Raw genomic sequence first — 26,784 nt, forward strand, 5'->3', positions numbered from 1 at the left:
AATTTTGCTTTAACATGATCAGGCAGAGTCTGTTCCTTTAACTAAGCATGCCTTCTAATGACAGAACCTGTTACAGCGGCCCTGCAAGAGGCCTCCAGTGAATCATAACCACATTGCAAAGTATGCTTTCCCACTTGTTCAGCTACATGCAATAAATCCTGTATTTCCTTGTTCTCAGTACATTCAGAATTTGTCCACATTTTCTGTTTAAGCAGAGACATTAAGTATTGCTGATATTTAAGCATATGAAACTGACAATTTAAAGCCCTTACAGCCAAGGTAGCAGAAGTGTAAACTTTTATCCCCCATCTGTCCAGTGCCCTTGAATCTCTATCTGAGGGGACAGGGTTTTTTGCAGTAGCGGCCTTGACCCCTTTGGGACCCTGAGAAATAGTTTCTGGGTCAGCAGCAGGGTTTTTATATAGAAATTTATGTGAATCTGGAACACTGTAGTATCTGTCTGGCTTAACAGGTGCAGGAGGTAAAGAGTTGGGAAACAGGCCGGCCTCTGAAAATGCATCATCTACAATGTCTAGAACAGGTGGAATAGCAAGAGGTCTGTGCTGAGGTAGTAAAGAAAGTCTCTGAAACTTTTCTTAGAATCTGAGTAATCTTGGCTCTCCCAGTGGAAATGCTCCCTCATGGTATGCAGGGTTTCTCCAAAGGAGTAATCCTCAGGAGGATAAGCTGAAGGAATAGATTCTTCAGCATCAGAATCCTCATAGGGAGGAACAGAGTATGCCTGTTCTGAAGAGGAATCAGAGGAAATGGAAACCTGATCAGAGAAATCATATTCAGTGTCTTGCCTAGGCCTCTTATCAGGAGTAGGATGGGAACCCCTGATCAAAGTAATTAGGTCTTCGGCCATTTTGAGCATCTGTTTCTTAGGCATGTAAGTATGTCCTGGAGAATGCTGTACTTGTTTCCTTGTTTTTAAAACTGCTTTAGACTTTGTCTTGGATGCTGAAGCTGGCTTGATATAAAGCTGTGTAGGTCTGAAAATGCCTTCAGAAGCCGATGCCTGCTCAGCGGCTCCGGACCCATCTGAGGGATTAGTTTCCAAAGGCCCAATACCTTGAGTATCCAGAGGCCTAGTTGTCTCCACGTGGGAGTCGGAGGCGGCCTGTGGCTCTGAGGTAGCGGGTGTCAGGGGCTGCGAAAGCGCCTCACTGAGAACTGGTGACTGGCCTAGAAGAGGCTTCGTCGTCAGTTTTGGACCTCGGATGCCTGTCCTTTTCTTTTTCCTTGTGCTTTTTATGAACTCCGGTTGTCAGCTGTTCTGACGACATTATATAGTTAAACCTTCGGCCAAAGCAATGAAAAGCAAAATCGTACCGACGCTTAATAGTGCGTTGGTTAAATCTAGCACAAAACCGACAACTAGCAACGTCGTGGTCAGGGCCTAGGCAAGGAATACAGTAAGAATGAAAATCCTTATGAGGTATTTGCTTCCCACAAGAAATACAATTATTAACTTTTTCTGACATTGGTCTGGAGCAAGAAAAAAAGTTTCCCCAATGGGGTACTTAGCTTTATTGAAGACTTCGGATCTGAAATTCAATTTCGAAAATCTCAGGAGTCGGCCGACCGGCACTTGCGAAATGCTTTTGCTTCGGGCATCGCGCAGCAAGAAAGACTGAAGAAAATGGCGTTAAATGCATCTTTTATACCCCTAGCGCACTGACGTCAGGGAATGCCGGACCAGGACTTTGGAATTCAGGCCGACTGTGGGTAGCCTGCCAGCAGGATAACCCAAGTGTAATGACTGCAACAGTGAAACACGATGAACATCTGAGGTCATGGCACTGGCAGACTCCCTTTATACTCAAAGTGACACTGGATACGGCATCTGCCGGCCTCTGGAGGAGGGGAAAATATTCTCTGGTAATTGAGCTTGCCAAGGGCTTCCCCAGTGGGAAATCTCACAAGTTAGCACTGCAAAAGTGGAACACAAAGGACATCTTGAGCTTCTGAGGAATCCACTGTTGTCCCAAGGGGGTAACAAAAGCACCAGTCCAGTGTCCAGACAGAACCTGAGAAATCTGGCAATCTCAGGAACTAGAAATGTTCTCTTAGTCCAGCGTTTGGCAGCAGGGTGTATGGTGGCAGGAGGTGTATATGATCCTGATCACAGAAGCTGCGGAGAAATAAAAACCATCACAGATCACAACCACCTATCACGGACAACTTTCAATACAAAATCTTCATATAAAAGTTAGGTTTTTCAATTAAGAGGTCTTGGAATTGTTGTGGGCTTGCCTGCCCAAATGCACAATGAAAGATCTTGCAGAGGTACATCTAATAGTGGGTGTGCATCTGCATTAGGGCATAGGCAGTCCTTCCTCAGCCATCCAGAAGCCTGTCTCACCACCTGGGGAGTTAGGAGCACACAACAAAATAAATGACATAATGGCTGCTACAATGATGGCTCTGTGATCAATGTTTGTGTCACATGGAACAAATGGGACAGAAAAAGCTTTCCCATGATGAGCAAATGGACCAATTAATTCTGGGGAGCTGGCAGTCAGAAGGAAGTGGAGTGACAAATTATTTAAAAAAAATGACACTGAAGATATTCTTTCTCAGATGTTAAACATCCTTAAACTTCATTTTTTAAACAAAACTTGTACACTTGTCATTCAGTGAATCCCACAAGAACATCACTGCAAATTAATCTAAATATTAGGGTTGTTTTCAATATTCAACCACTCCTTCCTCATTATCTTGTACCTCATTCATAACATAATAAACTACGAGCACTATTTTCTGTTTTGCCAACGTTCTCACTCTTAATTCATATTAATGGGTACTGAGGTCATGTCAACCTACCCATCCCACTGCATACAATACACACCACTGAAAACACATTCTCTATCACTGGCCCTACCACTTAAAACTTGAGTGCCTTATACAATAAAAGCCCTGACAATCCATTGGGCTTTCAAAAAAGCACTTAACTTATTGCACTATGGTCCTAATAATGCCTGCAGTGTTAGCTGTGAGGGCTGCCTTGCCCCATTCAGGCTGACAGCTCTTTAAAGACAGACTCTAATCTTCAATACTGCACTGAACCTTAATCACAATGCTGAGTTTCCAGTGTCATGATTATGCACATTAAACACAGTTCAGTTAAAAAGATTTTTGTACACTTAACCTTTCATTTTACTCTTAGTTCTAGGCAACTGCTGTCCAGCCTACCTGAGATCAGAAATGTGACATGTAATTTACTGACTGACAGCAGACATTAATGAGTTAATGCTCAAATAACGTTTAATCCTAAGATCTGTATTGCATTTTGGGTGACTGTAGTTAAAATAACAGCTTACTGAATCAGTGTCATCTTACATAGCTCTCAACTTTCCATCTCCAAAATGTGGAACAAACAACAAAATACAGAATACTTACTAACAGCTTACTAATCCTCAACTGAGAATCTCACATGACGGTTAAAATGAAACACTTTACACGTATGAGAAGTTTTTTATGAGTTAGTATGATTTAGTATTACATATCATGGATATCAGTTAAAACAATTCCTAACACTGAATTTGTGACAGGCACTTTCAGTAAAGAACTGTGAGGAATGCAGACTTTAAGATTCAAAATAAGGAATGTTACTCACAATGAAGTACACTTGAGGGGTACACCTTATGTATTTGTGTGTGACTATACAGCCAGTGTTTTGTAAATTCAAGTTATTTTTAATTTTCTGATTTGTCCAGGATTTCACCTGAAATGTCCACTTGGACAATTTCACTTGCCAGGTTACCAGCAGATTGAAATATGGAAACAGCAGAGACTGCCATGACTCCACTCACCATTTATTTGGGCTCCAGTATTGAAGGGCTTTCTGACACTTAACACTAAACCCACAAGAAAAAAATTAATGCATGACATGGACAGACTGTGTACAACCACCATCACCCATGAGCGATAAGCTTGCATCTTCCTTACTACAGTACCCAGTCCAAAATCTCCTGTATGCTCAGTGCTTCTCAGCTTTCTTTTGTTACTCTGCCTAATCCTGGCCGTCTTCAGTCTCAAAGTATGATATAAACTGCCTTCTAAATGTATTTTACATCTGCTCACGATAAAATTCACACTATTTTCAGTACCTGTTTTTTTTCATTCTTTCTTTCTCCCTTTTGCATAAACAAGTATCACTCTTTCTCATCATGGGTACAAATTCAATTAACTATGAACCATTTCTTGATGGTACATCTTGATCTAATTTACTGTACTAACACTGCAGACATTTTCTGGACACTGAATATACATGCACCATGTATGCTGCTTATTTCATTAGCATCATGCCCGAGTGAATATTCCAACATAAACTCTGCTAACTCTGGCACCATGTCTGGAGAAAAACTGAACTTGCAACTTTTTCTTTCCTGCATTTTTATTTGCACACCAGTCTGTGATGTTTTTTACTGATATTGTACAATAGTACACTCTAATGATTTTTAATACACTTTAAAGCCAAGACCTTTATAATTTACACCATACCTTTCAGCTATCATCAATTTTTCAGCACATCCCTGATTTTTGCTCAGTGTTTTCCAGTGCCCACCTCCCGTTACTTAATTCCTCCTATGACTGGCAGTTTTGGGAGTGAAGGTGTTGGATGATATAAATAGCTAAGAACAATCATTGAAGTTACAGAAAATATATGTTAAACAATAACTGATGAGTGAGTGTGGGTAAATTTTCATATACCCAAACCCACAAATCAGTTATTGCTGTTATACAATGACAATATTTAAGAAATTGCTTACGTTTCTTAAATAATGTCTTTGTATAATGGTGCTGTGGTGTTCCACCATCTTGCTTCTGCATGAAAATGGGACTTATGTTCCCACTCTTGCACAGTACATCAGTGCAGCAGGACAAGCAACAAAGAAAAGAATCTCTGTTGTTTTTTTTTTTAATTATAAAATCTAGATAATTTGGAGGTATAACAGAGACAGGGCAGAAATACAAGGGAAATCGGGTGCGTTTCTTTAATTTTGCAGAAAGTACCTGATTTTCCTTGTATCTGCTCTGCCCTCCATACATAATTCTTAGGAAGCGCTACAGAATCTTAAAAGCCCAAAATCATGAAAGTTCAAAACACTGAAAACTCAAAATACTGAAAAAGTACAGTTGTGTACACTTACCATAAATGTAGATGTTCGAGTGTATTCACTGTTGCAGTCAGTACATTTGGGTAATCTGCTGGCAGGTTGCCCTCAGTCGACCTGAATAACAAAGTCTTAGGTCCTGCATCGGTTGCTGTCTCCTCTTCCATGACATCAGGGGTATAAAACATGCAGCCGACTCCATTTTAATCAGTTTTTCTTGCCCCAGATGTCAGGTGCCCCCCAAATGAGCAAAAAAAAAAAAAAAAAAAAAAAATTATATATAAATATATATATATATATATATATATATATATATATATACATATATATGTACGCGCATGTAATTTATAACACAAAAAGTTTACCTCCAACTAAAAGCAAATACACTAAAAAGGCTTTTGAGCATAGTGAAGGAAAGAAGAGGTAGAATAATAGAGAAGAAAGGGGGCTGGCGGGTGGGTAACCCGAACTGCAACAGTGAATACACTCAAACACCTACATTTATGGTAAGTGTACACAACTGTACTATGTTCTTCATGTTTCACTGTTGCAGTCATTACATTTGGGTAGAATCCCAAAGGTATGGATGGGAGACTGGAATTATGCAGCATAAGGAGTGGCTATAGGGCCCTGCAGGACAGCAGTGGCAAAGCCTGCCCTGGATGTAGAAAAGAGAGGTAAATGGTAATGTTTTGTGAACGTATGAACTGAGCTCCAGGTAGCAGCTTCTAGAATGTCTCTGGTAGGAACTCCTCTGAGAGAAGCTGCAGAAGTAGATGCAGCCCTGGTGGAATGGGATCTGATCCCCTTGGGGACAGGTTTACCATGGTGCATGTAGCAGAAACGAATACAATGACTTATCCATTTTGAAATAGTCTGCTTTGAGATGGCCTTCCCCTCTGCCCCTGCAGCAAATGCCACCAGTAGTTGCTCAGACTTTCTTAGAGATTTTGTCCTGTTTAAGTAGAATCTTAGTTGTCTGTGTATATCCAATGAATGCAAAATTCGCTCCCCCTTGTTCTGCGGATTTGGGAAAAAAGTTGGCAGATGAATGGTCTGGTTAAGAGCCACACTGGATACCACCTTAGGCATAAAAGAAGGATTGGTCCTGAGGGCCACCCTGTCCGGATGAAAGATAATGAAAGGCTCCACTGCCCTGAGAGCCTGTAGTTCTGAAATCTTTCTAGCTGAAGTGACTGCTAAAAGAAAGGCTGTCTTCCAAGAAAGAAATTTTATGTCTGCAGTGGCAGCTGGTCCAAAAGGAGGTAGGGTGAGTTTTTCCAGCAAAAAATTGAGGTCCCATGCAGGAGTTGGAGGTTTCCTGGGAGGTCTCAAATTGTTGGCCCCTCTGAGGTACTGCTTTAGCAGGGGATGAGAAAAGAGAGGAGGCTCTGTGTTGTAATGAGCCAAGATGGCAGAGGCATGGATTTTTATAGAAGAAAATGATAGGCCCTTGTGAAGCATCTCAGTTAAAAGAATCTGAGGAATATTGGGCATTGCTGTGTTTTATTCCTTGTGCATGGTTCCAGGCACAGAATCTCTTCCATTTATCAGCATAAGATTTTCTAGTACTAGGCCTTCTAGCCTCCAAAATGACATCCATCACAGGTTTACTGAGGGATGTGACTGGTGAAATTAGTTGATTAGCCATGCTGCAAGATTCAGAGTTTGGAGCTGAGTGTGCAGAATTTGATAGACTGCTGAGACAATAGATGAGGAGTCTGAGGCAAGTACCACGGAGGAAGGTGTGACATATTCCTTAGAAGTGGGTACCAGTGTTGGCTAGGCCAGTCTGGAGCAATCAAAATAATTTTTGTTTTTTCCTGTCTGACTTTTAGTAAAACCTTGGAGAGCAGAGGCAGAGGGGGAAAGGCATAGACTGATAGGTTTTTCCAGCTGAAGGACAGAGCATCCACTTTCCAAGCTTTTTCGTGATGAATTCTTGTGCAGAATTTGTCTAACTGGCAGTTTTGGGGAGAGGCAAAAAGATGTATGCCTGGGCGCCCCCATTTTCATGTCAACATGCTGAAGATTTGCGGATCCAGTTTCCATTCGTGTGGGTCCATAAGATTTCTGCTTAGGTCGTCTGCCAACGTATTTTGCTTTCCTGGCAGGAATTGAGCTTGTAGATATATTTGGTAAGTCAAGGCTGTGTTCTACAAGGCCATGGCTAGTCTGCAAAGGCGGTAGGAGTGGGTACGCCCCTGCTTGTTTATGTACCACATAACTGGGGTGTTGTCCGTCTTTATTAGTAGCTGTCCTGGATGAAGGAAGTCCTTGAAGGCTGTCAGAGCATTCTGTACAGCTAGCATTTCTTTCTGGTTGATATGTAGGTGCATCTGAGTTGGGCTCCATTCGCCCTGAATGCATCTCCCTGCCAGATGGGCCCCCCAAGCATAGTCTGATGCATCTGTAGTCAGGGTTTGGGTGGCAGGGGGTAGAGTGAATGACAGTCCCTTGTTTTGGTGACAGGCCTCTGCCCACCAAAGGAACTCCTGTTGCAGGCAAGGAATGAGAGGAATCATTGTTTCCAGGCTGTGACAATGTTGACTCCATAAGCTTTTTATGTACCATTGAAGTTTCCTCATATGCAGTCTTGCATATGGAATTAGTAGAATGCAGGATGCCAGGAACCCCAAAGCCTGCAGAATTTGTCTTGCAGATAGCTGGGTTTTTGTGGCCACTTGTTTGAAGTATGTTATCAATTAAACTTGTTTTGGTCTGGCGTGAGGTAAGTCATCTGGGCAGTTGTATTCAAGCTTGCACCCAGGAATGTTATTATTTAAGAGGATACCACTTGTGATTTCTTTTCGTTTATGGTGCACCCTAGACATGTTATAAGCCTTTTTTCAAACGCCAGATGTTGTAGAAGAGTGTCCTTGTCCTCTGCCTGAATTAGACAATCGTCCAGATAAGGATAAATTTGAATGTTTTTTTGTTTGCAAAATGCAATCACTGTTGCCAGGCATGTTGTGAAGACCCTGGGCGCAGTAGATAAGCCAAAGGGCAGTGCAGAGAACTGGTAATGCAAATAGCCTGCTTTGAAATGGAGGTATCTTCTGCAAGATTCCCTGATTGGGATATGCAGGTAAGCCTCTTTTAAGTCTAGAGTTACCAACCAAGCATTCTTGCCTAGCATAGGCAGTAGCTATTGTAGAGTCAGCATCTTGAATTTTGGAATGTACAGGAAAGTATTTAGAATGGATAAGTCCACAATTGGACGCCATGATTTGTCTTTTCTGGGTACCAGGAAAAGTCTTGAATATAAGCCTTGTCCTTTTTCCTTTGCTGGTACTGGTTGAATAGCCCCCATATCCATGAGGGACATGACTTGTTGGGCCTCTGCCCACTGATTTGGAGGCAGATCTGGCCATCCGTTTGGAGTTGGCAACGTGTGGAAATGAAATCTGTACCCCTGGGATACTATATTTAAGACCCACTTGTCCTGGGTAATTACATGCCAATTTTGAGCATGAAGTGCTAGTTTTCCCCCCAAAGTGGCTGCCAAAAGATAAGTGCTTGGAAAAGCTGAGGAAAGTCATTGACACTGTTTATCGTAGGGTGGTGCTTTGCTACTTCCTGATTTGGAGGTGGAGGCACCCCATTGTTTTGTCCTGTAAGATCCTTGTGACTGAAACCTGGAGCCCTTGGAGTGTCTGGTTTTGACCTGAGCGGCTCTGTTGGGTACTGGAAAGGACCAGTTCTTAGTAGGCCAGTGCCTACTGAACCTGGGTGGCTGCACTTGCAAGAAATCTTTTACAGTTTGCATAGATTTAGCTTGGTCTTCCATCTTTTTCAAAACTTCTTCTGCCTTATTACCAAACAGACTGTCCTGCTGTAAAGCAGTATACAGCAATTTATCTTTAACATGATCAGGCAGATTTTGCTCCTTGAGCCAAGCATGCCTTCTTATCACAGATCTAGTTATGGCGGCCCTGCAAGAGGCCTCCAAGGAATCAAAACCACATTGCAAAGTATGCTTTCCAACTTGTTCAGCTGAATGCAATAAATCCTGTAACTCTAATTTTCCACACAATCAGAAATCAACATCATTTTCTGTTTCAGTAAGCGCATGACATGCTGTTGATATTTAAGCATATGAAACTGACAGTTTAAAGCCTTGATTGCCAGGGTTGCAGATGTATAAACCTTTTACCCAATCTATCCAGCGCCCAGGAGTCTCTATCAGAAGGGGTAGGATTTTTAGCAGTAGAAGCCTTAACACCCTTGGGACCCTGAGAAATTGTTTCAGGGTCAGCAGTAGGATTTTTGAAAAGAAACTTGTGGGAGTCAGGAACCCTGTAATATCTGTCTGGCTTACTACTAGGAGCCGGAGGCAGGGAATCAGGAGCCATGCTTGATTCTGAGAAAACATCATCAATAATGTCTAAAACAGGAGGTATTGCCAAAGGCCTATGCTGAGGAAGAAGAAGAAAATCCCTAAGCCTCTTTTTGGATTCTGAGAAATCCTAACTCTCCCAATGAAAATGTTCCCTTAAGGTATGCAAAGTCTCTCCAAAAGAAAAATCCTCAGGAGGAGAAGCAGAAGGGATGGATTCTCCTGCATCAGAGTCCTCATAAGGGGGAATAGAAAATTCCTGATCAGAAGAGGAATCAGAAGAAATGGAAACTTGATCTGAAGATTCATAATCAGTGCCTTGTCTAGGCCTCTTAGCAGGAGGGGGTTGGGAACCCCTGATCAAGGTAATTAAAACCTCAGCCATTTTGATCATTTGTTTTTTAGGCATAGGGGCCTGAGCACGTGGCTCATGTGTTGGTTTTTTAGACATAGAAGTTGGTTTTGGCCTCGTTTTTGATGATGGCATCGGTTTAATATACAAATCTTTAGGTCTGAAAACACTCTCAGAAGCCGGTGCTTGCTCAGCGGCTACGGACCCATCCAAGGGAGAGACATCTGCGGGTTCAATACTTGGAGAATCTCGTGGCATACTGGACTCCGAATGGGTCTCGGTAGAGGCCTGCGACTCAAAAGTAGTGAGCATCAGGGTCTGCGAACGTGCCTCACTGAGTACCGGTGAACCGGTGACTGGCTTAGGAGAAGCTTCGTCGTCGGTTTTGGACCTCGACGGTCTGTCTCTGTCTTTTTCTTTGCATTTTTTTGTGAATTCCAGTAGTCGGATTGCTAACCGACGACATTTCAGGATAGTTAAATCTTGAACTAAGGTATTTAGAAGCAAAAATATACCAACGTTTAATAGTGCGTTGGTTAAATTTAGAACAAAACCGACAGCAAGGCACATTGTGGTCAGGGCCTAGGCAAGGAATACAGTACAAATGAAAATCCTTATGAGGTATTTGCTTCCCACAAGTAATACAATTATTAACTTTTACTGACATCGGTAAGGAGCAAGAAAAAGTTTCCCCAACGGGGTACTTAGCTTTAGTTTGAAGACTTCGGTTCTGAAACTCGAAAACGAAAATTTCAGGAGTCGGCCAACCGGCACTTGTGAACTGCTTTTGCTTTGGGCACCATGTGGCAAAAAAGACTGATTAAAATGGCATCGGCTGCATGTTTTATACCCCTGACGACCTGACGTCACGGAAGAGGAGACAGCAACCGACGCAGGACCTAAGACTTTATTATTCAGGTCAACTGAGGGCAACCTGCCAGCAGATTACCCAAATGTAATGACTGCAACAGTGAAACACAAAGAACATCACACAGGATACCAACACTTACTATATTCCAGCACAAGTACATACAGAAACATATTACCCTTCAACTATATGCAGAGGGGCAAGCCCCTCTGTACCCACAAGCCCCCCTGCTACTTAAATATATCAATTCCAAGACTGTACTTCACTACACTAAGTGCAATCTTGGAGTTGATATATTTAAGTAGTAGGGGGTGTGGGGGCACAGCCCTCCCACGTGGGGGGTGCAGGGGAGCTTGTCCCCCTGCTTATACTTGGAGAACAGTAATATAATTTGTGTTTTATTTGTTTCGGTATGTACTTGTGCTGGAATAGAGTAAGTATTGGTACCCTGTGTGTTTTCAGTATTTTGAGTTTTCAGCATTTTGAACTTTCAGGATTTTGGTCTCAGGGTTTTGGTCTTCAGGATTTTGGCCTTTCAGGATTCTGCAGCGCTCCCAATTCTTAACCTCTTAGCTCAAGAAATGTGGACAAAGCATTAAATAAAAGGAGGATAAATAAAGGCCCCAAAATGAGGACAGATTGTAAATGTTGTTTTTTAGAATGCTGCAAGAACAACAAGGTTAGTGTTAGTGTGCATTTTCTGAAGGACATGAAGTCTGAAATTGAAATGCATGTTATTATTTAGTGACTTCACTCCTCAATGATTTGCCAGAAAAACACAAATTTTATTAGGAACAGGCTAAAAATATGAGGCAAAAGTCTGAACAGTTGAGATGTATGCCTCTGTACTGTATACTAATAGAAGAAAGTCCGACCAATCAAGGGTACTTTATGACCAGCATGCTACTTGAGCTGATCAAACAGCATGCCGGTTTTCTGAATAGTAATGAGCCATCATTGTATAATGTGTAAATAACTCCATTCCAGGAGTTAATTACACAGTAAAACACTGTTGAGCATTATTGCCTGATTATTTTATTACATCAGTATATTTTTAAAAGATTTCTCTTATTTCCAGGTATGACTCGTATTCTGGAGATAAGATATTGGGACTTCCTGTTCAGAACTGGCTTCACTGCTTGCAAGCAGAAATAATGACATAACAATGTTACTTTCCAAATTCCTTCTTAGAGGTACATTTGCCTGTCTTCACAGCAGTGGGGCAGATATTTATTAAATTTTTACCAAAACATTAACAATAAAAGTGTTTGTTTGTGTCTTTCGGCTTTTCCCGGTTAGGGCTCGCCACAGCTGAACTCCAGTCCGCTAATGATTGGTAGTGGATTTTTACGTACCGGGTTACCAGCCCTGACGCACAACCTTCAATGAAGGCACGCCCCATTCACGTATGCCTCCACACAGAAGACGCTCTAGCTGAGAATCGAATGGAACAACGTCTTGCTATGAGGCGACAACTGTACCGCAGCACCACCACCGCAGTTTCATTAACAATAAAAGTGTAAGCTTTACAAAAATGTATAAACTGGAGAAAACTCTAGTTTTTATATACTCAACTAATCAAGTAAGATTTCAATACATTTCACAGTGGGTCTTTGGAGACCTGAGTCATTGTAGACAGAGGAAGTCTGTAGAATGATTCAGGGCTCCAAAACCCAAATATCAAAAACTCTAATATTACCCCATCTCATATCTGAGAATTAAGATGCAATACTGTCATATCCTGGGTATTATTAGCTAGGCTTGTAAAGGCTCTTACTCCATTAGCTTAGTAATCACCTATGAATCTGTGTACCTATGAACACAAAAGAAAGTACAGTTGTGTACACTTACCATAAATGTAAATGTTTGAGTGTATTCACTGTTGCAGTCATCACATTTGGGTTATCTGCTTGCAGTAGCCCTCATTTGGCCAGATTATTGAAGTCTTGGGTCCTGCGTCGGTTGTTGTCTCATCTTCCATGACGTCAGGTTGTCAGAGATATAAAGCATGCAGCCGATGCCATTACATCAGTTTTTCTTGCCCCAGATGTCAAGTGCGCCTTTAATGGGAAGCAATTAAATATATATATCTATACAAGGTTACACCTCCAACAAAAAAGCAAATACACCAAAAAGCTTTAAGCACAGTAAAAAGGAATAGAGGTATAGCCAAAAGAAATCAGGGGGCTGGAGGACTGCAACAGTGAATACACTCGAACATCTACATTTATGGTAAGTGTACACAACTGTACTATGTTCTTCGTGTTTCACTGTTGCAGCCATCACATTTGGGTAGATTCCCAAAGCTAAGAATAGGAGGAAGAAATTAGGTAGCATTAGGACCAGCTATAAGGCCCTGCAAGACTGCAGTGGCAAAGCCAGCTCTGGATTTAGAGAAAATTGGCAAATGGTAATGCTTGGTGAAGTTAAGTACAGAACTCCAGGTAGCAGCTTCTAGGATGTCCCTGGTAGGGACACCTCTGAGAAAGGCTGTAGAGGTAGATGCAGTCCTGGTTGAATGTGGTCTTATCCCCTCTGGGATACATTTTCCATGGTGCTTATAGCAGAAATGAATGCAATGGCCTATCCATTTAAAATGGTTTGCTTTGAAATGGCCTTCCCCTTTGCCTCCGCAGCAAATGCCACCAGCAGCTGTTTAGATTTCCTGAGAGGTTTAGTCCTGTCCAAGTAAAATCTAAGTTGTCTGTGCACATCTAAGGAGTGCAGTACATGTTCCTCCTTGTTCTGTGGATTAGAAAAGAAGGTTGGCAAATGAATGGACTGATTAAGGGCCGCACTGGATACTATCTTGGGCATGAAGAGGGATTGGTCCTGAGGGACACCCTGTCCGCATGAAAGATGATGAAAGGCTCCAACGCTATAAGGGCCTGTAAATTCAGACACCCTTCTTGCTGAAGTGATGGCTAAAAGGAAGGCTGTTTTTCCAAGAAAGGAATTTCAACTCTGCATTTCCAGCTGGCTCAAAAGGAGGTAGACTGAGTTTTTCCAATACAAAGTTAAGGTCCCAGGCTGGAGTTGGGGCTCTCCTGGGTGGTCTTATGTTTTTGTCTCCTCCAAGGAACTGCTTGAGCAGTGGATGAGAAAAGAGGGATGGTTCTGTGTTGTAATGAGCTGAAATGGCTGAGGCATGAATTTTGATGGAGGAAAAGGAAAGGCCCTTGTGAAGCATCTCAGTTAAGTATTGAAGAATATGAGGTAAATTGGGCGCTGCTGTGCCTATCCCCTTAGTTTGGTTCCAGGAACAGAATCTTTTCAATTTTCCAGCCTAAGATTTTCTAGTACTAGGCCTCCTTGCCTCCAGAATGACATCCAACACTTGTTTACTGACGGATGGCAATGGAGAGATCAGGTAATTAGCCAGGCTGCCAGGTTCAGGGTTTGAAGCTGAGGGTGCAGACTCTGGCCCTCCTGCTGGAACAGCAGGGTAGGGGTCTGAGGCAGGTGCCATGGTGTCAGCAGTGGCACACTGCGCAAGAGGGGGTACCAGTGTTGGCGTGGCTAGTCTGGTGCAATCAGTATCGTCCTTGGTTTGTCCTGCTTGATCTTTAGTAGTACCTTGGAGAGGAGAGGCAGAGGTGGAAAGGCATAAACTGATTTTTCCAGGTGAAGGACAGGGCATCTACTTTTCAAGCTTGTTTGCGAGGAGTCCTTGTGCAGAATTTGTCCAAATGTTAGTTCTGGGGGGAGGCAAACAGGTCTATCTCTCGGCTCCCCCATTTGTTTATCAACATGTTGAATGTCTCTGGTTCCAATTTCCAGTCGTGTGGGTCCATGAGATTTCTGCTTAGTTTGTCTGCCAGTGTATTTAGCTTTCCTGGCAGAAATTGAGCCTGTAGGTGCACTTGGTAGCTCAAGGCTGTGTTCCACAGAGCCATGGCTAGTCTGCAGAGACGGTATGAGTGGGTTGCCCCCTGCTTGTTTATGTACCACATAACAGTGGTGTTGCCAGTCATTATCATTAATTGTCCTGGAAGAATGTGGTCCTTGAAGGCTGTCAGAGCATTCTGTATAGCTAACATTTCTTTTTGATTGATATGCAGGTGCATTTGACTTGGGTTCCATTTGCCCTGAATGCACTTCCCTGCCAAGTGAGCCCCCCATGCATAGTCTGATGCGTCTGTTGTTAGGGTTTGGGTGACAGGGGGTAGAGTGAAAGGCAGTCCCTTGTTTTGGTGGCAGGCCTCTGTCCACCAAAGAAACTATCTGTAGGCAAGGAATCATTGCTTCTAGATCCTGAGAATGTTGACACCATAGGCTTTTTAGATACCACTGTAGTTTCCTCATATGGAATTAGGAGAATGCAGGAGGCCATGAACCCCAAGGCTTGCAGTATTTGTCTTGCAGATAGCAGGGTCTTTGTGGCTATTAGTTTGAAGTAGGCTGTCAAATGAACTTGTTTCTCTGGCGTGAGGAAAGCCATATGGGAAGTTGTGTTCAAGCTTGATCCCAGGAATACAATTTGTTGGCAGGGTATAAGATGTGATTTATTTTCGTTTATGGTGTACCTCAGAGAAGTTAGCACTTTTTGTACAAACGCCAAATGATTCAATAGTATGTCTTGGCTTTCTGCCTGAATTAGACAATCGGTCCAGGTATGGGTATATTTGAATATTTCTTTGCCTGCAAAATGCAATGACTGGAGCTAGGCACTTTGTGAATACCCTGGGTGCAGTAGATAAGGTAAAGGGCAGTGCAGAGAACTGATAGTGCATGAAGCCTGCTTTGAAGCGTAGGTATCTTCTGCATGATTCCCTGATTGGGATGTTCAGGCAGGCTTCCTTTAAATCCAGTGTTGACAACCAGGCATCCTTGCCTAGCATAGGAAGCAACTGGTGAAGAGTTAGCATCTTGAATTTTCGGATCACCAAAAAAGTGTTTAGGATAGAGAGGTCCAGGATACAATGCTAGGAATTTTCTTTTCTGGGCACCAGGAAATGTCTTGAGTAGAAACCTTGTCCCCTTTCCTCTTCTGGGACAGTTTGAATAGCCCTTATACTTAAGGGAGAGAGAGAACTTGCTTTTGAGCCTCTGCACACTGATTTGGGGGTAGATCTGGCCAACCGTTTGGTGTTGGTAAAGTTTGGAAGTGGAATCTGTATCCTTGAGAAACTATATTTAAAACCCATTTGTCCGGGGTAATGAGTTCCCAGTTTTTTACCTGCAGAGCAATCTTTCCCCCCTAAAGGAGCAGTCAGTTGAAAAGGGCTTGGAAGTTTTAAAATAAAGTCATTGAGACAGTTTGGACTGAGAAGGCCTGGAAGAGGCAGGAAAGGTCAAATTCTTAGAGGGCCAATGCCTACTAAATCTTGGAGGCTGTACTTGCAGGAAATCTAACAGTTTGCATAGATTTAGCTTTTTCCTCCATCTTTTTAAGTATTTCTTCTGCTCTGTTGCCAAACAGGCGGTCCTGGTTTAAGGAAGTATCCAGCAATTTAGCTTTAACATGATCTGGAAAAGATTGCTCCTTAAGCCAAGCATGCCATCTAAGTACAGACCCAGTGACAGCAGCCCTGCAAGATGCCTCTAGTGAATCAAAACCACATTGCAAAGTATGTTTTCCAACTTGTTCAGCAGAATGCATTAAATCCTGTAAATCTTTATTTTCAGCACAGTCAGGAATCAACATCATTTTCTGTGTAAGCAATCCAATAACATGCTGCTGATACTTCAACATATGAAACTGGCAGTTTAAGGCCCTAATGGCCAAAGTTGCAGAAGTGTATACCTTTTTACCCCATCTATCCAGCGCCCTGGAATCTCTATCAGAGGGGGTAGGATTTTTGGCAGTAGTAGCCTTAATGCCCTTGGCTCCCTGTGAAATGGTCTCAGGATCCGCAGTAGGATTTTTAAAGAGGAACTTGTGAGAGTCAAGAACCCTGTAATATCTATCTGGTTTTCTAGGAGCAGGAGGTAAGGAGGCAGGGGGCCAAGCTAGATTCCAGAAAAAGGCATCATCATCAACAATGTCCAGTACAGGGGGGGATAGCTAAAGGCCTGTGTTGGGGCAGGAGTAAGAAATCCCTAAGCCTCTTTTTAGAATCAGAGTAATCCTGGCTTTCCCAGTGAAAATGCTCCCTAAGAGTATGCAAGGTTTCACCAAAAGAGAAATCCTCTGGAGGGGAAGCAGAGGGAATAGTCTCCTCTGCATCAGAATCCTCACAGGTAGATAACGGTAAATCCTGGTCATCAGAGAAAACAGAAATGTCAGAAACATGATCAGAAGAATCATAAGCAAATTCAGTCCTAGGTCTCTTAGAGGGGGAAGGTTGGCGTCCCCCGATCAAAGTAATAAGGTCTTCAGCCATTCTTATCAGTTTATGTTTTTGCAATAAATTGTGGATTTTTATCACCTTGGATTTATTTGGACATTCAGCTTGTGATTGGACATTTCAGCCTCTAGCTGTGTTTCGCTCCGCAGTTATTTTTCTTTTTATGGTTATATATTTTTGTGCTACGGAGGATTTACCTCATGGGGTGCTGGCAGCTTTTATTATTACATTCTTATCATTTGTTTTTTAGGCACAGAGGCCTGACCATGCGGTCTGGGCATCGGTTTTCTAGGCATGGATCAAGTTTTAGGCCTTGAAGAAGAAGATGGCGTCGGTTTAATATGCAAGTCAGTAGGCCTGAATACACCCTCAGAAGCTGGTGCCTGCACAGCGACTCCAGACACATCCAAGGTAGAGACATCCGCAGGTTCCACAGTTGAAGCATCTCGTGGCATACCGGACTCCAAATGGGTCTCAGTAGAGGCCTGCGAATCTGAAGTAGCGGGTATCAGGGGCTGCAAGCGCCTCACTGACTACTGGTGAACTGGAGACTAGCTTAGGAGAAGCATCGTCGGCAGCTTTGGACCTAGGCAGTCTCTCTCTGTTTTTATCTTTGCGTTTTTTCGGAATGTTGGTAGCCGGGTGGCTTACCAAAGCCATATCTGTGTAATTGAACAGAGTACCAAAATATTTAGAAGCGTAAACATACCGACGATGAATAATTCATTGTTTAAATAAGGCACAAAACAGTACATCGTGATCAAGGCCTAGGCAAGGAATACAGTACGAATGAAAATCTTTTTGAGGTATTTGCTTTCCACAAGAAATACAATTATTGACTTTTACTGACATCGGTTTAGAGCAAGAAAAAGTTTCCCCAACGGGGTACTTCGCTTTAGTTGAAGACTTCAGTTCTGAAACTTCAGCGAAAATTTCAGGAGTCGGCCGACCGGCACTTGCGAACTGCTTCTGCTTCGGGCACCGCACGGGAAGAAAGACTGATGTAATGGCGTCGGCTGCATGCTTTATATCCCCTGACTACCTGACGTCATGGAAGATGACACAGCAACTGACGCAGGACCCAAGACTTTGATAATCAGGCCGACTGAGGGCTATACTGCAAGCAGATAACCCAAATGTGATGACTACAACAGTGAAACACGAAGAACGTCAGGACCCAAGCACATCTCAAGGCAGTTCCACATTTTCATTCTCCAATTCAAAAATACAACTGCAAATAGAAAATAATCATACAGTATTCTCATCACCTTACAAACACTTGTTTATGTTTTAACAGTTCCATCTTTCATAATTACCAGATAAAGTCAAAAGAAAGCAGCTCAGACACTTACTTGCTCTTTTGATAACCTGAACTACCGTATGGCAGTTAATATGGCACTTTTCTGTGAAATTCTTACATTTGACACTGGGGATTACCCATAAAAATATGGACAGGCCACTTTAGCTCCCAGTTCCCAAGCAAAAAACATGTGCTTGATCTTTATATGGGTTTAAAGGTTTTAAAGCATCTCCCTGTAGAACTGGCAACAACTGCACATGCTCATATATCTACATGTGTTTTTAGAGCACTAATGCGCTATAAAACAATCATAGCCAAGTCACATGCCTTTAGCAAACTGAAATAATGCAAATTAAATAATACAAAATGTTTAAACAAAAAGCTGATTACCAGAACAAGTTGCAAGTCAACTTAAATGCATCTGTATACACACCTTTGCAAATATAACACACAAAGACAGACACACACCGCTCTATACACAGAAACATACATTGATCAGTCAAGTATTCCTCATGATTTAGTAATTTCAGCGAATTTACAAGGTGCATCCCATTTCCAGAATACATATAAAATCAAAAAGAAGTGACTGATTCGGGGTCACCCACTATTTGGGTGAGAGTTAATAACACTGAAATGTAAGTTTGCAGAATCACAGCAAACCACCTCACCCAAGGGCAACATCAGTACTTCATTCAAAATGTGAGAAAAACATCCAGGATGTAGTCTAAGCACACAAACTTCTGCATGCAGAAAAAAGCAAAAGAAACTAAATAATATCGGTTTCTTACCAGTGAAGCCTCTTCCCCTACCATGAGGGGGAGTAGGTGCAGAACTAATGGGCCGAGGGTACAGAGGCATTGGGTAGAATGGTGGCATCATGGGTGGCATAAAAGGGGGTGGAGGAATTGGGGGAGGAGGGAGCTGTCGATTCAAGTTTATCCCTTCTAGAATACTTTGCCTCATTTTCTCCACCTTCGCCACTTGTTCAGCCTAAAAGTAAGTCAAGAAAACAGAGAATGTTGAAATAAAAGGAAAATACATTTTCAGTCACTGTACATTAATCCCTTACTTTCAGAGCAGTGTCAGATCAGGCAGAAACATCACATCATATTATCAACTTATACAAAAAGAGAAAGCAAAATTCCAAGAAACGGCACCTTAAAACTAAAGTACAGTTTTGTTCCTACCATAAATGTAGATGTTCGAGTGATAATACAGCTGTAGTCATAACAGATGGGTTCTCCTGCCGTCAGGTGGGTCCTCGATCGGCCGAATTCCAAAGTCTAGGTCCGGCGTCGGTTGTCGTCGCTTCTTCCCTGACGTCAGTGCGACAGGGGTATAAAAGAACCAGCTGACACCATTTTCTTCAGTTTTTCTTGCCCCAGATGTCAGGTGCCCCCAGAAGGAAGGCAATACATACATTTGTGTAATAAAGCAATGCCATATAATCAAAATAAAGTAGTTGCAAGCAAATACACCATAAATGAATACCCCAATCAGGTTGTATGAGGAGGTGTTAGACAAAAGGCCTGTCCCAAGAGGGGAAGGAGGGAGGGAAACCTGGACTGCAGCTGTATTAGCATTCGAACATCTACATTTATGGTAGGTACAAAACTGTACTATGTTCATCGTGCATACAGCTGCAGTCATAACAGACGGGTAGAATCCCAAAGCTAAGAAAGGGGTGGTAGGCACTAGGTGGAACTAGGAGGAGCCAGGACGCCCTGCAAGACTGCAGTGGCAAAGCCTGCTCTAGTTTTGGAGTATAATGGTAGGTGGTAGTGCTTGGAGAAGGTATGCACAGAACTCCAAGTGGCTGCTTCCAAAATATCTTTGGTAGGAACTCCTCTGAAAAAAGCTGCAGAGGTAGCTGTGGCCCTTGTGGAGTGAGATCTGATGCCTGCAGGTACAGTTTTACCATGAAAAGAGTAACAAAAGCGTATGCAGTGGGCTATCCATTTTGAAATTGTCTGTTTGGAAATTGGCTTCCCTTGAGCTCCTATAGCATAGGACACAAAGAGCTGTTCTGATTTTCTGAAAGGCTTTGTTCTGTCCAAATAATAATGCAGCTGTCTATGGATGTCCAAGGAATGTAGTAGTCTCTCCCCTTTGTTTTGAGGATTAGGGTAAAAAGTGTATAGCCTGATTCAAAGCTACCCTGGATACCACCTTTGGCATAAAGGACGGGTTGGTTCGTAAGGAAACTCTGTCCTGATGGAAGATGATAAAAGGCTGCACAGCCATGAGGGCTTGTAGTTCCAATACCCTACGAGCTGAGGTGATAGCCAGAAGGAAAGCTGTTTTCCAGGACAAATATTGCAAATCTGTTGAGGCAGCTGGCTCAAAAGGAGGCAAGGTCAGCTTTTCTAGAATGAAATTGAGGTCCCAAGCAAGTATTGGTTGTTTCCTTGGGGGTTTTATATTCTTAGCCCCTCTGAGGAACTGTCTTAAGAGGGGGTGAGAGAATAAAGGTGGATCAGTGTTGTATTCTGCAGAAATGGCTGAGGCATGGATTTTGATGGAGGAGAATGAAAGTCCACTGCTTAGCAGCTCAGCTAGATACTGTAATATCTGAGGTAAATTTAGTTTTCAGGATTCTGGCCCTTTTTCTCATTCCAGGCACAAAACCGTTTCCATTTTGCGGAGTAAGCTTTTCTAGTAGGCGGCCTTCTGGCCTCCAAAATGACATCCTGCACCTCCTTGGAGAGTAGGGTCTGTTGTGATGTTAAGGAATCTTCCATGCGGCCAGATTGAGTGTTTTCAGCTGACTGTGAAGAGTTTTGAAGCTGTGCTGAGTCAGAAGAAGAGGCATTAGAGGTAGGGTCCATGGAGGGAATCGTCAGGCTCCTCAGGAGTGGGTACCAGTGCTGTCTTGGCCAGTCTGGAGCAATGAGAATCATCTTTGGTCTGTCTGCTCTGGTTTTTAATAGAACTTTGGGCAGCAGAGGAAGAGGTGGAAAGGCATAAACTGTCATTGTTGTCCAACTGAAAGAGAGCATCCACTCTCCAGGCCTTTGGATGAAAAGTCCTTGAGCAGAATTTTGTCAATTGGTGATTTTTGTGGGAGGCAAAGAGATCTATGTCTGGCCTTCCCCATGCTTGAATTATCTCTGTAAAAACTTGGGGATGCAACTTCCATTCGTGTGGATCTGTCATATTTCTGCTTGGGTCGTCTGCCAGCGTGTTTTCCTTGCCTGGCAAGTACTGTGCTTGAAGTTCGATTTGTAATTCCAGAGCCATGCTCCAAAGTGACATGGTCAGCCTGTATAGGGGGTATGAATGGGTTCCTCCCTGTTTGTTTATGTACCACATTACTGTGGTGTTGTCTGTCCTTATCAATAGTTGACCTGGATGCAGAAGGTCTTTGAAAGCTATAATAGCATTTATTACTGCTAGCATTTCCTTTTGATTGATGTGAAGGTGCTTTTCTTTTTGGGATCATTTGCCCTGAATGCACCGATCTGTCATGTGCGCCCCCCAGGCGTAGTCCGAGGCATCTTTTGTGATGACTTGATTTGCTTGAGGCTTGCAGAATGGGAGACCTGTGTTTGTTTGGCATGCTTGAGCCCACAACAGATTTTCCTTGCAGTCAGCCTGGTGAAATTTGCTAGTGTTCTGAAGTATTGAGTTAGTTGCCCCTGCTTATCTGGCGTGAGGTAGGCCATCTGGGTGTTTGTGTCCAAGTTGGCACCCAGGAAAATTATTTTCTGAGAGGGTATTAGCCTTGATTTCTTTTTGTTGACTGTGTATCCCAGAGAATTCAACAACATTATTACAAAAGCCAGATGTTTCAGAAGTATGTGCTTGCTGTCCGCTTGGATCAGGCAGTCATCCAAATATGGGTATATTTGTATTCCTTGAAGTCTGCAGTAGGCAATTACTGATGCCAGGCATTTCGTGAATACTCTGGGCAGTAGATAAGCCAAAGGGCAATGCAGAGAATTGATAATGGGTTGAACCTGCAAGAAATCTGAGGTATCTTCTGCAATTTTGTCTGATTGGGACATGCAGGTATGCCTCCTTGAGATCCAATGTTACCAGCCAAGACTCCTTGCCCAGCATGGGAAGAAGCTGCTGTAATGTGAGCATCTTGAATTTTGGTGCAGTAAAAATGTGTTTAGGATGGATAGGTCCAAAATAGGTCTCCAATCTTTTCCCTTCCTTGGTACCAGGAATAGTCTGGAATAAAAACCTTGACCTTGTTCGTGAGTAGGTACCTCTTGAATAGCTTTCATGTCCATGAGATCTGAAATTTGTCTTTGTGCCTCTGCCCTTTGATTGTGTGGCAGGTTTGGCATGCCTCTCATTTTTGGAAGTGTGTGAAAATGGAATCTGTAGCCTCTGTTTATAATGTCCAGGATCCATTTGTCTTTTGTGACAATATGCCAATTTTTTGAAAATAATGCCAGTTTTCTGCCTAAGGGTGCTGCCATTTGAGCCTTGCTTGGCATGCAAAGGGAAAAGCCATTAGGCTTGCTTTCTGAATGGCTGCGAACTATCCTCACCACCTCTTTGTGTAGGAGCTTGCCATTGTCTGCCTCTAAACAATCCTTGAGATTGCCCTCTGCCCCTCGGGCACCTGTATCTACCTCTTTGGGGTCTGTCCGTGGCTGGAAAGGACCAATTTTTGGAAAGCCAATTTCTACTGAATCATGGAGGTTGTACCTGTAGAAAATCTTTCACTGTTTGCATTGATTTAGCCTTTTCCTCCATTTTCTTTAATACCTCCTCAGCTTTAACACCAAATAATACATCCTTTTGTAGAGGAACATCTAGTAATTTAGCTTTGGCATGATCTGGTAAGGTTTGCCCCTTGAGCCAGGCATGTCTACGTATGACTGATCCTGTAACAGCAGCTCTACATGAGGCCTCTAGAGCATCAAAACCACATTGCAAGGTATGTTTACCCACTTGTTCTGCACTATGCATCAAATCCTGCAACTCCTTAAAGTCTGGCTGTTCAGGTTGTGACATTTTACTTCTCAACTGTGATAACAGAAACTGTTGGTACTTTAAGCATATGGAACTGGCAGTTTAATGCCCTCATGGTTAAGGTGGCCGAGGTGTATACCTTTTTCCCCCACCTTTTTAAGGATCTGGAATCTCTCTCGGAAGGTAATGGATTTTTAGCAGTGGAGGCCTTAATTCCCTTGGGGCCCTGTGAGGTCGTTTCTGGGTCTGCCGCATGGCTTTTGTATAAAAATTGGTGCGAGTCAGGAACCCGGCAGTACCTGTCAGGCTTGACTGGGGCTGGAGGTAAGGAATCCGGGTTAAGGCAGGCCTCCGAGTACACATCATCTAGTATGTCTAAGACAGGAGGTATAGCCAGAGGCCTGTGCTGAGGTAGCAAGAGAAAATCCCTAAGCCTTTTCTTGGAATATGAGTACTCTTGGCCTTCCCAGTGGAAGTGTTCCCTTAAGGTATGCAAGGTTTCCCCAAATGAGTAATCCTCTGGGGGGGAGACAGAGGGAATGGACTCCTCTGCATCAGAATCTTCAAAAGGGGAGTAAGAATGTTCCTGTTCATCAGAGTGCTCTGAAATAATGGCGGCCTGGTCAGAGGAAGGGGATTCTTCCTCCACTCTGGGCCTTTTGTCCGGGGGGGGGGTTTGCGAACCCCTGATAAGAGTAATTAAATCCTCAGCCATTTTAAGCATCTGTTTTTTAGGCATGGGGCCTGGAGAAGGGCCCTGTGTAGCTTGTCTCTTAGAATGCATGGCTGCTTTAGACTTAGTGAAAGCCTTGATGGAAAAAGAAGAGGAAGGTCTGGAGACACCTTGAGAGGAGGCAGACCTGTAAACATTTTGAGATTCACCACCAAGAGTGGCTTCGGTATCTGTAGTCGGGGTGTGGGCCGAGGAGCCTGCGACCTTGGGCACAGAAGACACCGCCAATGAAGTGTCGTCGGTAGACAGGGGCTGCGTAGGCGCCTCACTGAGAACCGGACCACCTGTAGTCGGCTTTGGCGTGGTGTCGGTAGAGGCCGCGGACCTCGTGTCGGTCCTTATCTTTGCGTTTTTTTAGCCAAAACTGGAGTCGGAGTATCCGACGACATAATATAGTTAAATTTTTTGCCAAAATAGTGCTGGGCGAACTCCGACCAATGCTTAATGGTGCGTTTGTTGAATGTAGCACAAAAACGACAGACCGAGACGTCGTGGTCTGGGCCTAAGCAAAAAATGCAGAGGGAATGAAAATCCTTATGCGGTATTTGCTTCCCACATGAAATACAATTATTAACTTTGTCTGACATCGGTCTGAGGCAAGAAAAGTTTCTAACGGGTACTTAGCTTTCAAGAAGACTTTGGTTGCAAAATTTTCGTAATTTCAGGAGCTGGCCGACCGGCACTTGCACACTATTATGGTGTATTTGTTTGTATATATGTACATACATGTTTATTTCTATTTGCTCTCTGTTGTTTGGAAACATTTGCATTTATCCAAATTTAGCCTTCCTAGAGGGCATCTGGGGCAAGAAACACTGAGGAAAATGGCGTCGGCTGATGCCTTTATACCCGAAGAACTGCAGCTATGACGTCGGGTGAAGTGCGACACCAGCCGAGGCCAGACCCAGACTTTGGAATCCGGCCGACCGAAGGGCTGCCTGAGGCCAGGACAACCCATTTGTTAGGACTGCAGATGCATCCTTGAAGGACATCCATCTGTTATGACTGCAGCTGTATGCACGATGAACATCAAGTGAATACTCTTATCTTCAGAGCTTGAAGAGGGACTTTTGAAGTGCATGTTCCCATGGGAATCTCCTACTCCAGTTGCTACTTGTCCTTACACAAGATTGTTGAACCCAAAATGTACACCGTCTGTCCGAACTGCTGAGGGTAGAAGTTGCACACTGCTCAAACTTGCATGTGAACAAAGGGTTGGAAGCATAAATTAGCATTTGATATAATTTTGCTTGTGATACTGAAGCTAGCTTCCATCAAAGCCCTGTGACTGCCAAAAGGCCTGCAATGGAGTGCAAAATTTTAACATGGGAATGGCTTTGTTACACCACTGGTGGTTATCAATGAGTTCATGAGATTTCAATCAAAAACTACTTATATCTTAAAATGGATGTCCAAAGAATTTTGCCTGAGCTCTCCAGGTAATGAGGATAAACTGTGTCAAGCTATCCTGGTATCTGATAATAATGCCATAGCTTCAGTGGTGGTGGTAGCTTCAGATTGCATCTTGATACATGAATTTATCTGTAAGCAGTAAAAATGAGAGAGAGGCAGACAGATGCACAAAGATACCATGGTTATGTTGCTGCATGCCCTGTGTCCTGTGGAATGGGGTGTGTCTGTGGGTAGAGCAAAAACAACAAATGCAGTACATCACACTGGGTTGCCTCAGTCTCATCTCTGGCCCTGACTATTTGATATTGTGGGACTACGTTTAGGGGAATGCTCTGGGGAGTGTGTATGATAAGGTGTGGCAAGAGAGATTTTTCTAACACATTTCAAAAGCCATGACTGCAGTTTTGGAGTAGTGATTAGATGGTTGTTAGGCAAGTCCTTTTGTAAAGCTTTTTAGAGTGTGGTATTGGTGAGCCCTGTTCTAAGCAGTGCAATGTTATCTGTGTAAGAGGTGATATTGTTGGAAGTTGCTGCTGTGTTAATGTCATCTACAAACAGGGAGAAAAGGATTGTCCCAAGGAGAGAATGATGAGGAATGCCAGAAGAGAAGGAGTCTTCTGGGAAAGTACTGTTGCCTGATTGGACTCTAAAGGTTCTGTTATCGAGGTAGTTTGGAGAACAATGAAATGGCACTGCTGTTGAGGTTAAAACAACTGTATTTTGTTACAGAATTTTGAAGGATGACATTTTCAAAATCCCTGCTTACGTCAATAAAGATAGCCCATAGTGGTAACATTTTCCTATACTAGTCAGAATTGTATCCATTACTGTGCATATGGATCCAAAGTTTGTCATAGCTGGTGGTGGTAGTGGGGATAAGCTTCCACTATGTATTAAATGCTCCCATGGCATGCGTCTCCAACAGCCTCTGACAACCCAAGTCAAGCTCCTGGTGTTCATGTGTGGCTTAGTTTCTAAGTTCAGCAAAACCATTTGTACTGACAGGAGAAGGGGAGAAGGTGGATGACTGGCACATTAAAACTAGTTTCTTTGTACAGGTGAGGCTCGTCAGCCTGGGAAAACAACCCACCTATGAGAAGGCAAACTCTGATTTAAAACCCCTGCTGCCTTGCAGCAATACCTAGTCAAGGTAAAGGCTTTGAGAGTAAACCCCAAGGAAAAATCGAGAGATGAAGTCCCCAAGGCAGTTTGACCTTGTACACGACTTCACTCTAGCAGCTCCTGCGATGACACTGATGCCAAGCTGCAATGGCCTTTCCTTTCCCCTTGGATTACATCAGTGGTGTGGAGGGCGTGAATTTGATGCTGGGCATCAGCTGTTTCCTCAAATTCACTTGCCCAGGCCTGCACCCTGGACAGGATACTCCAGGTTCATTCTGTGAGTGGTGACACAACACAGGAAGTAGCAGGTAC

General features: G+C 43.2%; 1 protein-coding gene across 1 annotated transcript in view; it reads right to left on the reverse strand.

Moving 5' to 3' along the window:
* FAM120C (family with sequence similarity 120C) overlaps window positions 1-26,784 on the reverse strand; it is a gene marked incomplete at its 5' end in the record, with an annotated part of 1,286,378 nt that overhangs the window by 282,898 nt on the left and 976,696 nt on the right. Inside the window, one exon of the mRNA XM_044079289.1 lies at window positions 19,061-19,262. Coding sequence (XP_043935224.1) covers window positions 19,061-19,262 — 202 coding nt within the window. The remainder of the gene's footprint in view (window positions 1-19,060; window positions 19,263-26,784) is intronic.

The sequence above is a fragment of the Protopterus annectens genome, chromosome 8.part0 (assembly GCF_019279795.1).
Source record: "Protopterus annectens isolate FY-2018-M chromosome 8.part0, PAN1.0, whole genome shotgun sequence".
Classification (NCBI taxonomy): Eukaryota; Metazoa; Chordata; order Ceratodontiformes; family Protopteridae; genus Protopterus; species Protopterus annectens.